General features: G+C 39.3%; 1 protein-coding gene across 1 annotated transcript in view; it reads left to right on the top strand.

Moving 5' to 3' along the window:
* Positions 1–3,310: 3,310 nt before the first annotated feature.
* The window catches only part of PDK3 (pyruvate dehydrogenase kinase 3), a 53,343-nt gene continuing 43,909 nt past the window's right edge, over positions 3,311–12,744 (top strand). Inside the window, exon 1 of the mRNA XM_062600144.1 lies at positions 3,311–3,458. Within this exon, the coding sequence (XP_062456128.1) occupies positions 3,353–3,458 (106 nt within the window). The 5' untranslated portion in view covers positions 3,311–3,352. The remainder of the gene's footprint in view (positions 3,459–12,744) is intronic.

Genomic DNA, 12,744 nt, shown 5'->3' with positions numbered 1-12,744 from the left:
TGACTGCAAATGTAGGCTATGAGTATAATAGAATCTAATACTGCATGTGCATTTCCAAATGAAACTGCAATATTTACTTTAAACTCATGACTTTGAGTGCTATCAATCTTCTGACCATTATGGAGAAGAGCCTTGCCAAACTTACCTGAGTGCACAAACACTAGGAAAAGATAAATTATTAAAAAATATAAACAAGTCTTTTTTTGGAAGTTTAGGAAAGCTTCATTACGAACTTTGATCCCTGTCTAATTCTGTGTATTCCCAGTGTACCTTTACACAATCCACTACCTTAATCTAGCCTTGAAAGCATGTAACAGCAGGTGAGAAGGTACAGCAGGGTTACTGAGAAAAATTAGCACTGTTAACAGAAGTAATTTGTATGAAACATCATACTATACTATACCAGTTTTTCTGCTCTGTGCCGTTTTTTCTGTCATTTTGTAAAATGTACTTTGGGACTGTAATTCTCTGTATGAATTTCCCCAAAATAACTGTTATTGGTTACTGTTATTGTTAGCTTTTCAATTGTATTATACCCACTCTCAATGAGTGCTTCTGAAATTTAAGATACAGGGGTTACAATAACTTCAATATAGCTTTTTTTTCAGTTAAAAAATACCACAAATTCCACAAAGTCAGCGTGTCTGGAATACTCTAATAACCATGTTTTCTTGGTTTACAGTTTAACATTCCTTTTCTCTCCTCTGACATCTGTACAATGAAGTTCATTATGCTGAATGCCCTGCTGCTCGTTTACAGAACTACCAAGTATTCCGCGCTGAAGAAAAACAAGCTTTGTTGAGGAGATTATGGCTCTGGTGTTTTAACAATCTGAAATGTTCACTGAGAATAAATCCTAACTGGACAAAATGTTCATTGCAAACACTTTGATCCCTGAAAGCCGAAGTACATGTAATATAAAGGTCCTGAAAGAACTAGATCTGGAAATGTAACAAACACAGTTTCCACAGCAATAGGAGGAATGAAAATGCTAACATAGCTAAAGAAGCCTTTAAGGTTTTTCCAGTGGTTAGAGTTACCTTTGAAACAAATATTACCTTGAAAATCACTACTTTATCTTCATTCAGACTGACTGTTTAAGCACTGAGTTTTTATGTATGGTTGTCGCTGTCTTTCATTGGTAAAACAATCATAGACTTTGGGGCTATCTACATTTTATGCTGTGACAAGTTTTGCAGTCTTCATCTGCATGGGGTTAGACAGAGTTGTTGGGTCAGTCTGTCGTTTCTGAGTAAGAGTATATATAAGCGGTTTGCAGAGAATTCAATCTGTTTCTCCAGTATAGACTAGCTATTGACAGTCCATTTGATGAGAAACAGCAGACCTCCGCTCTCCAGTAACTTTGCCCAAATCTTCATTGTTACGATGGTTTTTGGTCTATATCAGCACCGACCAAAACAATTCCAATTTTTATATGGGCTATTTAATACAGGCTTAAAGAAATCCTAACAAAGCAATGCGGTGACACTGTTTATATTGCAAAAATGGTGTGCATTGAGAAAGACAACTGAACAATTAACTGTTGCCTTGTTATTTTCAAGGCAGAAGTGAAATCACACGAGGATAATTTGAAAATGTGAAAGCTATAATATAATCAAGTGGCTTACAATTTGACAATGTATCACTCTTTGAAGGTAATAATGTTCATGTTAATTTTGTGGGGCGTTATTCTGTCTACTACAGATAAAAGAGTATTTCCTTGCCAGATAATTCTGCAACTCATTTCAAAGTTACGTTACAGATAAATCAAAATCAGATCTTGAAGAGTGTATAACAAAAGTTTTAAAACACTTTTCCTCACCTGCCAAAAGAGCTTCAGGATTACAGGAGAAGTTCATTTTGTCACCCTTGATTACATGACATGTCTCTTCAAGACAGTTATTTCTATAACCTGCAGTTGAAGTGATTTTAAAACATTTTCCAGCTATTTTGTACCTTAGGCCAGGATTTCTCAGTCCCAAATTCTGTAAGGACAATCATGACAGGAAACGTGGAAAGACTTCCAATAATTGAGGAGTATCTGTACTTCTTCTGTGATTCAGTTATAAAACTAGAGTAGCATTATTGTGTATGTGCTGAAATGTATACTAAATTAATTGGAGAAACAGGAAGAGAAAAGGATTTGTAACCTGTTATTTGTCATTAGAGGCATTTGTCATAAATTTATCTTAAACACACCACAGCAATGCAGTACAAAATAGACAAGGATTTCATTTCATTCAGTGGTACATTTTAGCTCTCAAGTACCCAACTTAGCTTTTGATTCTGGCAATCAAAATTATTTTAATTTGGTTCAGGCACTTTCTCAGATAGAAAAAGGGACTTTTCAGGAAATCTTAAGTATTGAAGAGTTTAAACCTGACTGGATACGTAATGTCTTTATGAGGAATGTAGGGCTGTAAGAGATTCAGCCGTGCTACCATCATTTTAAGTCTTGTTAAGAAATGGTCTCATCTCTCACCTCTAAATCTAGTTCCGTTTCCTAAAACACGAAACGCAGTGAGCAATGCCTTCCTTGTGCTGTCTTGGGCGGTAAAAGCCCGTTGAATATTCATACTGTTACGGTTAAACTTCAAGTTGAAGCTAATCGTACATGTAGTATTTTATGCACCAGCTGAAACAGAGATTAACCGAACGGCAATAAAACTTATCACATCAGTCTTAACTAGTAAACAAGCCGCGAACCGGATTTCAGGGAGTGCCAAGCAGAGAGGCGTGCTGAGAAGACGCTGAGAGGCAGCGCCGCGCCCCCGATTTTTAACGCGGGGCTCCCGCACGCCCACCACGGCGCCCGCCGCGGGGCGCCCCGCCGCCCCCGCGCCAGGACCCACGGCCGCTGGCGAAGGGCGGCGGCGCCCGCGCTCGCCCCCGCCCGCCCCGCTCCCGGCGGCGATACGCCTGCGCGCTACGGCCCCGCCGACCGTTGGCGAGCGCGCCCGCGCCTGGCACCGCCCCTCCCCCGAGCCGGCGGCGCGCGGCGCTCGCTGCCCCTGCCCCGGCCCCTCCCCTGCGCCGCCGAGGCGGGACGGGGCGGGGCGGGGCTGGGTTGGGGAGGGGGGTTACGCGCGCGCGCGCGCGCGCGCGATGCCAGGCGGCGGGGCGGGGCGGGCGGCGGGGCGGTGCCCGCTGCTCGCCCCTCCCCCTGCCGCCGCGCCGCGCTGCGGAGGGCGACGGGCGCCGCCGGGCTCGCTGCGCGGCCGCCCCAGCGCCAGCGCCCTAGGGCTCCTGCCGCCGCCGCCTGGGCCGGGAGCAGAGCGGCGGGAGGCGGCACGGGGCCGCGGCGGGCCGGGCCGGGCCGGGCCGGGCGCCGCGGCGGCGGCGGCGCCGAGCCATGCGGCTGTGCGGGGCGCTGCTGAAGAGCCCCATCCCCAAGCAGATCGAGTACTACTCGCGCTTCTCCCCCTCGCCGCTCTCCATCAAGCAGTTCCTGGACTTCGGTGAGTGCCCCCCGCCGCCGCCGCCTCAGAGGCCGGCGCCTAGGCCTCGCCTTGGTTCCTTCACGGGAGGCCGCGCGGCGCCGTCGTGCGAGCTGTGCCCGCGGGGGGGGGGGGGGGAGGGGCAGCGGCCCCAGGGACTGGCGAGCGGCTGGCGGGGCCGCTCTGCCCCCCGGCCCTGCGCTGGGGGAAAGCGCCGTCCGCCCGGACGTGCCTTGCCGTGCTCTCCCCCCCTCCAAAAAAAAAAAAAAAAAATTACCCCCACGTTTCCACTATGAAGTTTTGTGAGCCTCGCAAGTGAGGGAGAGAGCAAGTACCTGATCGTGAATAATTAAAAAAAAAAATGGTTTCTGCCTTGTGTAGATTGGTTTTGTTAAACCTCAGGCACAAACTTCAGCAATGCTGGCGGGGGAATACCTCTTCGTGGAAAACTCGTGCTTCAGGGAGCGTTGCTGATGGATACGCTGGATTTGCTGTCCAGAAGCACTGAACTGAGACACAAGAATGACTTGCATTGCTGTCAGAAAATAGCCTGTTTCATCTAGACGATAATAAATTGTTCATATCCATACCAGAGGGTATTTTTCTATATACATTTTACTCATTGGTTTTTGCCCACCGACACAAGACCTGCTTAGATTTCTGTTATCCTATGAATGTTCTTGCTAAGGTAAATAAAGGCCATACATAACGGCATATAACTTAATAGAGTGTTCCTTCATCCTACTTTTATGCTGAAGGTCCAAGAAGATGCAGATGAGGCAGTAGTGTTAAAGGAATGATTAAAATGGCAAACAGTTGCACTCTTAGGGCCGTGGTATTAGTGAAAGAACCCTGCAAGTGCTAAGAGGCAGCACTGGGAGCGTTATTGCTACCAAGTTTTAATGAGCTTTCCCCTCCCCTCTTCCAGCCATTTCCTCCCCCTGAAAAAGATCGCTTTGCCTTGGCTTGAATTAAAATTAGAACCTGACTAGTGCCCATGCCTTCCTTCTCTGGTCTCTGCCTGCTCACGTGAGTTTGTTCCCACTTCCCCACTCATTCCTTTGCTGCTGTGCTTCCCTTACCCTCGCACTTGTGCTCCTTACTCCATGCTTATCTGTACTGTCAAGACAGCAGCCTGGAGATTGGAATACAGTTATTTCAGCCCTGATATTAAATAAGTTATTTCACTGCTGTCTGTTTGAAACTTGAGTTTGTAAACGATTGTTGAAGACCATATTAATATTCTTAAGGCTTTTAAGTTGTGATTAGAGAGGTATGAAGATTTTAGCCCTTGTTTTAGTGACGTGAGTATTCTGCCAAAACTCTGCTTTTTGGAAAGGGTGTCTCTACCATTTTAAGTTGTCTCTCAGGCATTGTTTGTTTTTGGACATATTGTGTGGCAGCCTTTAAATAATGCTATTTTTTGCCATATAGTGTCTGTATTGCTTTATGATTTGAGTTTTTGATTCTCCAGTAAGAAAAAGGCCTGGTTTATGTTAGTTGATGTGAACAAAGTAAGAACTGAATTCTAGTGTGGCCCATCCTATTCTTTGGGTGTGCTCTGGTTTGTTGTGATTGAATGTGTATGTTGAATCTTTATGCTATACATTTAGCTAAATAAATTTTTTTTATCAATCTTAAGACACAAATCTTTGCTGTTTAAAATCTCTGAAGAAAAATGCCTCCAGTGTAGGCTTCTAAGATCACCCTGGAGCATTTTCAGGTGTTTATAGGATTAGTAGTCTTATATGGCATCAGTCTCACTAAAACCATCAACTTGATCTTGATAAGCCTTAGGTGCTTCTTAACTTTTCTACTTGTTCTTTTTAGTACATGTGTTTACCTAGAAAACCTGACTGGGAAGATTGTACCAGTTTAATCAAGCTTGTATAAAATGAGGTACTTGTGTGATCCCAGACAGTTGCTGGCTTTGGATAGTTTAAAGTTTCACTGAAGACTTCAGAGGGCTAGAGGAGAGCTAAATTGGCAACAGAGCTTAAGATGCTGCTGCAGGAATTCTACTAGTCTATGCAGAGAAGGCCTTGACAGTATGAACTGTGTTGGGGAGCTCTGTTATTTTTATCTGAATTGCCTGAAGAAGAATTTACTGATAGTGCAGGGCACATGGAAGTCCTCAACAGAGGAAATACATCAAGAATAAGGAGTGCAATTTTAAAGGTGCGGTTTAGTTGTGTTTACCTAGCCTGAATGCTTGGTGGGAAGAAGGCATTCTATTTTGTAGCCAGTTCATAAAAGCTACCGAATGGCTCACATAAACTGTATTTTCATTGAGATGTGTAAATGTGGTGCTTGGTTCAAAAATCTTAATCATGATTTTCTAACACAGCTTTTGAAGGAGAATAAGCCCAGTGGAAACCTGTGAATAGCACCTCTCAGGGCAGTCTTGGATTTTGCTGTCCCCTGTGTGTGTAAACGTTTCATGTGAAAAATGGACTTGGAATTAGTGTACTCCAGATATATTTGGAGAAGAATTTTGACTTCCATTTTGATAAGAATGTAACTCTGCAATATGATCTTTCCATTTTATGTCTTCTCTTTGTTCAGAGTTGTATTAGCTTAAATTAAATTGACTGCTAAATTGATCTCTGCAAAATCCTTTTGAGTAGGGGAAGAGAAACTTTCTATTACTTGGCACCTGAGAGACTTCAAACACAGTTGGTGGCAATGTATATTAACATACATCTTGGTCTTTTTTATTACAGAAAAACAGTATGGGTGGTATGAATGCAGTTGTGGGCATATCCGAGCTGCAGAATCTCCCTTCCTCTGCAGTGGTAGAAATTCTTGATTTTATTTATGTTAAACTTCTGCACGTAGCTTAATTCAGTTAATTAAACAACTGTAAAAGACAGTTTTGACTATTTAAATAATTCCAGGTTATAACAGGTACTAAAAACCTGTGAAACAAAGCAGAAAGGAAGACTTAAAGCAGCGATTCTCAGGGTCTTTCTCTAGTTATGAGTCCTGTTTCTGTCTCCATACTGTATTCCTGCATATGTGATTTACTTTGTCAAACTTACAGCTATCCATGTAGCTGCCAGAACTGTGCAAGAGGTTACAGCCTCATGGGTTGGCACCTCTGTGCTCTAAACTATGAGAACACAAATTGCTTGTGCAGCTTTTATTTCCCCCTGTGCATTCATTTTCCGTTTGTATGCTTTTCTTGCATAACTCTTCCTTCACTTTCTTTTTTATAAAGTGGATTTCCCAAGATTCTTGTGCACTCTTGTTTCCTTGGTCAGAGAATGACCTTTTGCGAATACATTTTAGTCTGAACAAGTTCTGACCTTGTGGAGTGTTAGTGTGTCATTCTAGGTTTATCCAAGCTTCCATAATTACTTTGGTCTGAAAAATACCTGGATTCAGCTGTGTGCTTCCGAAGTAGGTAGTTAATTTGGAAGTTATTTTGGTAGATTTCTAAGTGCAGGCATTCCTAAATGACCCAGTTGCTGTAATTGCTAAAATGGCTTTCAGAAGTAAACTTTCAGTTAGAGTTGTAGTCGTAACATTCAGTTCTTAACATTCAATATTAGTCTTTGTACACATTTGGGGCTAGACTGATAAAATACCCATACTGGAGATTCTTGTTTTGTGTCAGTGTTGATACAGTCATGTTTATTTGGTGAAAATAACGTTTCTATGTCTAGCTGTGTCCTATCATTTAAAAAAAGACATGAAGAGACTTGATCTCATTGTGTCTGCATTACAGGCTGGCTTGATAAGGGCTAGGTTTGACCAAAAAACCACATGGCCCTACTAATGCAGAACAGTACCTGAACTAGTAAGTCACATGAAACTGCATAGTTCGAGCAATGTTGGATTCCTCAGTTGACAGTAAATGTATTAATGAAAGTTTCATGAAACCTGTGGTTGTACTAAAACATTTGCATATAAAATAGTCACAAAACCATGTCTGAAATGTAAACTATGTAGGGCTTTGAGTATGAACAAAAGAATCATTTTAAGTTTTGCCAAAACTGAGATTTGTTATAACTGGTTTGGGTATTCTTGTAGTGTCATTTACTAGTGTGTATTCACTTTTTCGTACAGGTCAACTGATGAACCTGAGACTTTTGTGAGCTTGTGATTCCTCTCATCAAAATAATGTTCTGCATGCTTTTGGAGCTATTTATTGCTGAAAAGCTATCTTAGTCTGTTGAATTTTGTTAAGCTTCAATACAAGCTGTGAGATTAAACTTTGCTTTTGGTTAACTCTTTGTACATGTAGGTAAAATTTAACAAAATGGCACTTATTCCTACTTGCTTGTCATATTTTAGCATTCATGTAGCACATATTTACTAATGAGTTTGAACAAGAACAGTCAAGCATATACTTAGGAAAGAAGATAGTGAATCACAGGCTGAATGAATTGTTATGGAATATGGCCTAGAACATCCTGATTTCATAGGTTATAATCAAAATATCTGTGGCAACAGCTGTAGCTACTGGCATTGAAAAATATCACAAAAGTTGTAATTTAGCAATCTTGCTGTATGGTGAACAACTGAACATGCAACAAATAGTTGCAGTGAGTTCATGCAGTTTGGAAACAGTTGCCTTACCGGAAGGGAAAGGTGAGCAATGGATATTCTCCCCTTATTTTAAAATATGTTTTTGGATATTGAATGGTTTAGCTCATGTGATACCTATTAAAGTTTCTGTTTTGAAGGACAGGCCTCTTCCAATACTGGTGTAAAGAGTAAACCAGCATTGGCATTGCTGTCAATTGTATATGCAGGATTAGATCAGATTTTTGTGGTAGTGTTTATACTTACTGTTGTTGTGTTGGCAGCAAGAGTGTATCAGCATTGTACCTGAAATCATACTTGGAAACAAGAAAATTGAAAAGGTAATTATCAGATACAATTTAAACAACAAGGTGTGGGGGTAGAAAAATGAAGATTGAAAGCAGTCTTATTTTTCTGAACAGAATTATTGTTCCTGAGATGGAATATGATTATTTTAGGAGGCATTTTTTTTTCACACATCTTTAATAGGAGACTGTGTTTTTGTGCAAGTCTTTCACAAAGCTTAAGGCTAAAAGGTACTATTTTAAAATATATATGCCTGTCATTTATTGCATGCAAGTGCATTTTTCTATAGCAGTTTATGTATTGACCCTAAAAATTTAGGTTTAATTAATTGTATCTTCAAAAAAAAAATTGCTCTTAATCTGGCTATTAACCACTGGAATGCTGACCGCTGAAACAGGCCAGAAAGATGAATGCTAGTCAGACATTTTTTTCATTATTTAATCTGATTGGCTTCAGCTTCCCAACTAACAGTTTTGTTGTGGCTTTTTTTGTTAGGTTAGGATCCTTCATTCATTCCTTTGTTCACCACTTCATTCTGTAGATGTGGATCAAGTTTGCATTTCATAATATAAAAATGCGTTTTGTTTGAATGACCTGTAGCATAGCAAGGGGTTGGAAGCTTTTGTATGATGCAACTATTATTGTTTGCAATCTGTTGCTTACAACTCTGCCATTGGTACTCCAGTGCATATATGTTATTGCAGGTTTGTATAATGCCTGGTATTGATTGTTGTGGTTGTTGTCTGTCTCCTACAGACATAGCTGTTGGATGACTTTCTCTAGCAGACACTGTTCAACAGCGATGTGGTAGAGAGATTGATTTTTGTGAGAGTACTATGCAGCACTAGATCAAAAAATTTTTTTTTTTAGTAAATGTTTGTTTTCATTAATTTCATACTGTTAGTTGAATCTTAGAGCAGTTCTATGAAGTCCTCAAATGCAAGTTTTTGGCTACTTTGGTTATGTGTTAAAGGAGTACTTCTTTTTTTTTTAAGCATTAAGAATTCATAGATTCTGAAATCAGTGTTTTACTGTACAAGTTCTGTGAGTTGGTGTGGATGATGGAACTGGCTTACGCAGATGATAGGCTTTTTTTGTGTGTTATAAAGTCTAAGCACAGAAATTTCTACTTTCAGTGGTTGAATTGGCAGGCCATTTTCTTGCCTGTTTACATATGCTGTCAGCCAGCAGATGAGCATCCTCCAACTAGTGTGACTGGTTTGGTTTGGTTTCCTCTACCCTCTAAGTGACTGAAAAATCTCTTTGATTTTTGCACACTGTCTTTGAGCTGACCAAAGGTGCTGCTGTGTTCATCTGCCTTCAGGTGTTCAGAAAGAGAGTGTATTGCACTGCATACATACTCATATGCATGCTCATGCAGTTTTTTGCTGAAGTTGACTAACTTCAGAGTTGAAGCAGAAAGTTGATTTTTTTTTTTGCTCTCATTTTAGCAAGTAAGAGAAGTGATAGAGACTTGATAGAAACTGCAGGCTTTACAGAAATACTTGCTGGAAGGGCAAAAAGATAGAATGTTCAGTTTATGAAGATCTAGGCATGCTTAGGACAGCTTTTTCTTTTAGAAAATGAAAAAAGTTGTCAAAGTGGCTACTTCAAACTAGATTTGGACTAATAGTGATGAGGTAGTTGAAAATTTGAAACTTAAATTTTGATGAAAATGATCATGAATTGATGGTATTCCTTCTGCTTGGGAAAGGAAGAAATGAAAACTATTGATTTTAAGTGGTATGCCTTTTATAAACTAAGGAAATTGGTAGACAGGAAATAGGATCTTTCCTAAAATGTAAGGGATATAAAACCTGTCAATTTCTGAAAGGGAAGTAACTCTGATGCAGGCAAACGGTAAGAGAATAGTAGAACAGTGTTAGGAATTCTTGAAATATTATTAATCAAAAAGAAATCCTATGAAAACTGGAAACAAAGACATCTATCTAGGGTTGCAACACAAATAAGCACAGCTAAGGTGAATAGTCAGGGAAGAGAAAAACAATTAAAAAAATACTGGAATAATTTATAGTGATTGGACTGAAGGGTGAAGTATAGAATCTATTTGATGAAAGTAAGTAAAATAAGTAAATACTGAAATCACTTTTTTGCTTTGATCCTCAGAAAAAGATAAATTGTATGCAAAAAAACTCCACCAATTCCCCACTGCCCCAGTACAAATGGAACAGAGTTGGAAGGAAATTTTGCATAAGCTGAAAAATGTTTAGATCCTTTTGGCTTAATGAATACCACTAGAAGTATGCAAATTCTGTGTTTTATGAATATCTGAACACTTTTTTCCTATAAACATGAGTGGCCTGTGCAGCCCATCTGTTGCTTATGGGATTAATGGAAATAACCATTAGTGATGGTCCCAGGATTGTGGAAGTGAGCAAATACAGCTGTTGCCTTTCAAAGAGAGGGAAGAGGAAGACATTGGAATCAGTCAGGAATTAGATCAGTCAGGTTGACCTAAATAGCTGAAAAAATGATAGAGCTAATAATTAACTAATAAATACATAGGTAAGCACCTAGGGGTAATGAGGTGGTAAATAGTAAATAAATTCTGTTGAGACCATCTGATTTCCAGGTTAATTGGTGTTTGTTTAGAGGAAAGCAGATGATGTTGTGTAACTCACTTTTTAAAAAATGTTTCTTATGAAATTCTTAATAAACAAACTATGGGCATTAAGATGAAATTGCCATTTAGTAGGGATACGATTTTATGAAGAACTTTCCGTATATACTCAAAATTTCACTAACAGTAGTTAATCTTCACATTACTCTTTTGTGGATGGTAAGTAGTATTTCTCCAGTTCTCTACGGTCCACAACAACATAATGTGTAATAGAGTTAGATTTAAAACTTAGGAATTGTTTTATCCCAATCCCATACTTACTGTGCTAAAACAGCTTTTTTGGATGCCTAATATCCTAAACATATTAATATTTCTAAGAAGTGATATTTTTCTGAGCAGTTCCAAGGTATTTTTATAGACTAGTTCTTTTTAAAATATACTTATGATAGTGTTCCTGGAGTCGTCTAAGTGTGTAGTTTTTCTTGTTTGAATAATAGGCTAAAATGGCAGAAAATTTTACTGGAGTGCTGAACTGGGACTTGAATTTGTTTTATCTCCTTTTTCTGATACTGTTTTGCTTTGTGTATTATAAGAGACTTAAATTATTCTTAATTTTTCTTTTTTTTCCAAATGTTTCTATGTCAACTGTGACATTTTCCTCAGTGTTTGCCTTGTTTATTTAAACTATAGTTTTCTCTGCAAAGTTTTTGCTTACTGTATAGATATGCAATTCATAGAATATTAGTTTATAGGCAATGTTAAATAAATATCATAGTATCGTAAATAGTTCCACTGATTTAATTCCATAAAATCATGCAGTTTGGTGTGGGTTTTTTTTTCAGAATTAGGTTTGACGTTTTGTGCGAATAGAAAAGAGGTAAGGTAAAATGCTGCAAAATGTATTGTTAGAAAATGTAGTTTCCATTCTAACTGTTGCTTCTTTGTGTTAGTCCTATGTTTTTCTTTAAGATTTTATACTGGATAAATATATTCATAGCTCCTAGTAACTGGTGAAGATATAGATGCATCTTCTAATTTTCTTTCAGAAATGTGTCTTGTTAGGCCTTGAAAGCCTTTTGTAAGGAGATAGCTAATACTCTAATACATTTCACTTTGCTGAGACTGAAGGGAAATTAGATCATGTGGTATCAGCAATATTTTTATGCTAGTGGGATTAGCTATGTGAGTCTTTGCTCATATTAATGAGTTAATTTTGTCCATACTGGAGATTTGGAGTAACTTGCCCTTACACATGTTGTCAGAGAGCAGAGGGTAAAGGAGAGATTTGTTTTTTTTTCTTAGGTGGTGATTGAGAATTATGGATGTGTGTAGTTTTATGCAACCAATTTATTTTGTGTATGTAACCACAGTGGGATTGTGAGTCTGTCTTGTTCAATATGCTGACTTAAAATCAGAGTTGTTACAAAATGGTCATCGAAGGAGAGAGAGATACTGTATTTTGTTTGTCCATAACTGAATAGTTATTTTTCCGTCAGATTTTGGGAGGAAGTTCTCAAAACTGAGCTTAGAGACTGTGTTAAAATTTTGGAATACTCAACTGTAACCTTCAATGTGAATTAAATCTTTACCTTTTATGGAGGAAGATGTGATTATAAACTCAGAAAGAGGCAAAAATCAGTCCTTTCTGGAGTCAGTTTATTGTGATAGAATTTAATTGGGGAGCAGCTGACAGGGAACAAAGTTTCTTTGGCCTGGGTTTTTTTTAGCCTGATTTGTGTAGAGTTTTTCTTAAACCTGTTTGGTTTAAAATTTTGGGTCTGACACAAACACACTGAATTTGCATTCCCCAAGCTCTATCTTGAAAGCAACGGATCATCTCAGTTTAGGCAGGGGCTGCCTGCTTCGCTAGTTTTCCTGCGAACATACGAC

This window comes from Rhea pennata, chromosome 1 (genome assembly GCF_028389875.1).
Source record: "Rhea pennata isolate bPtePen1 chromosome 1, bPtePen1.pri, whole genome shotgun sequence".
In the NCBI taxonomy this organism is placed as follows: Eukaryota; Metazoa; Chordata; class Aves; order Rheiformes; family Rheidae; genus Rhea; species Rhea pennata.
The sequence above is the reverse complement of the archived record's forward strand: the minus strand, read 5'-3'. Positions and strand labels throughout refer to the sequence as shown.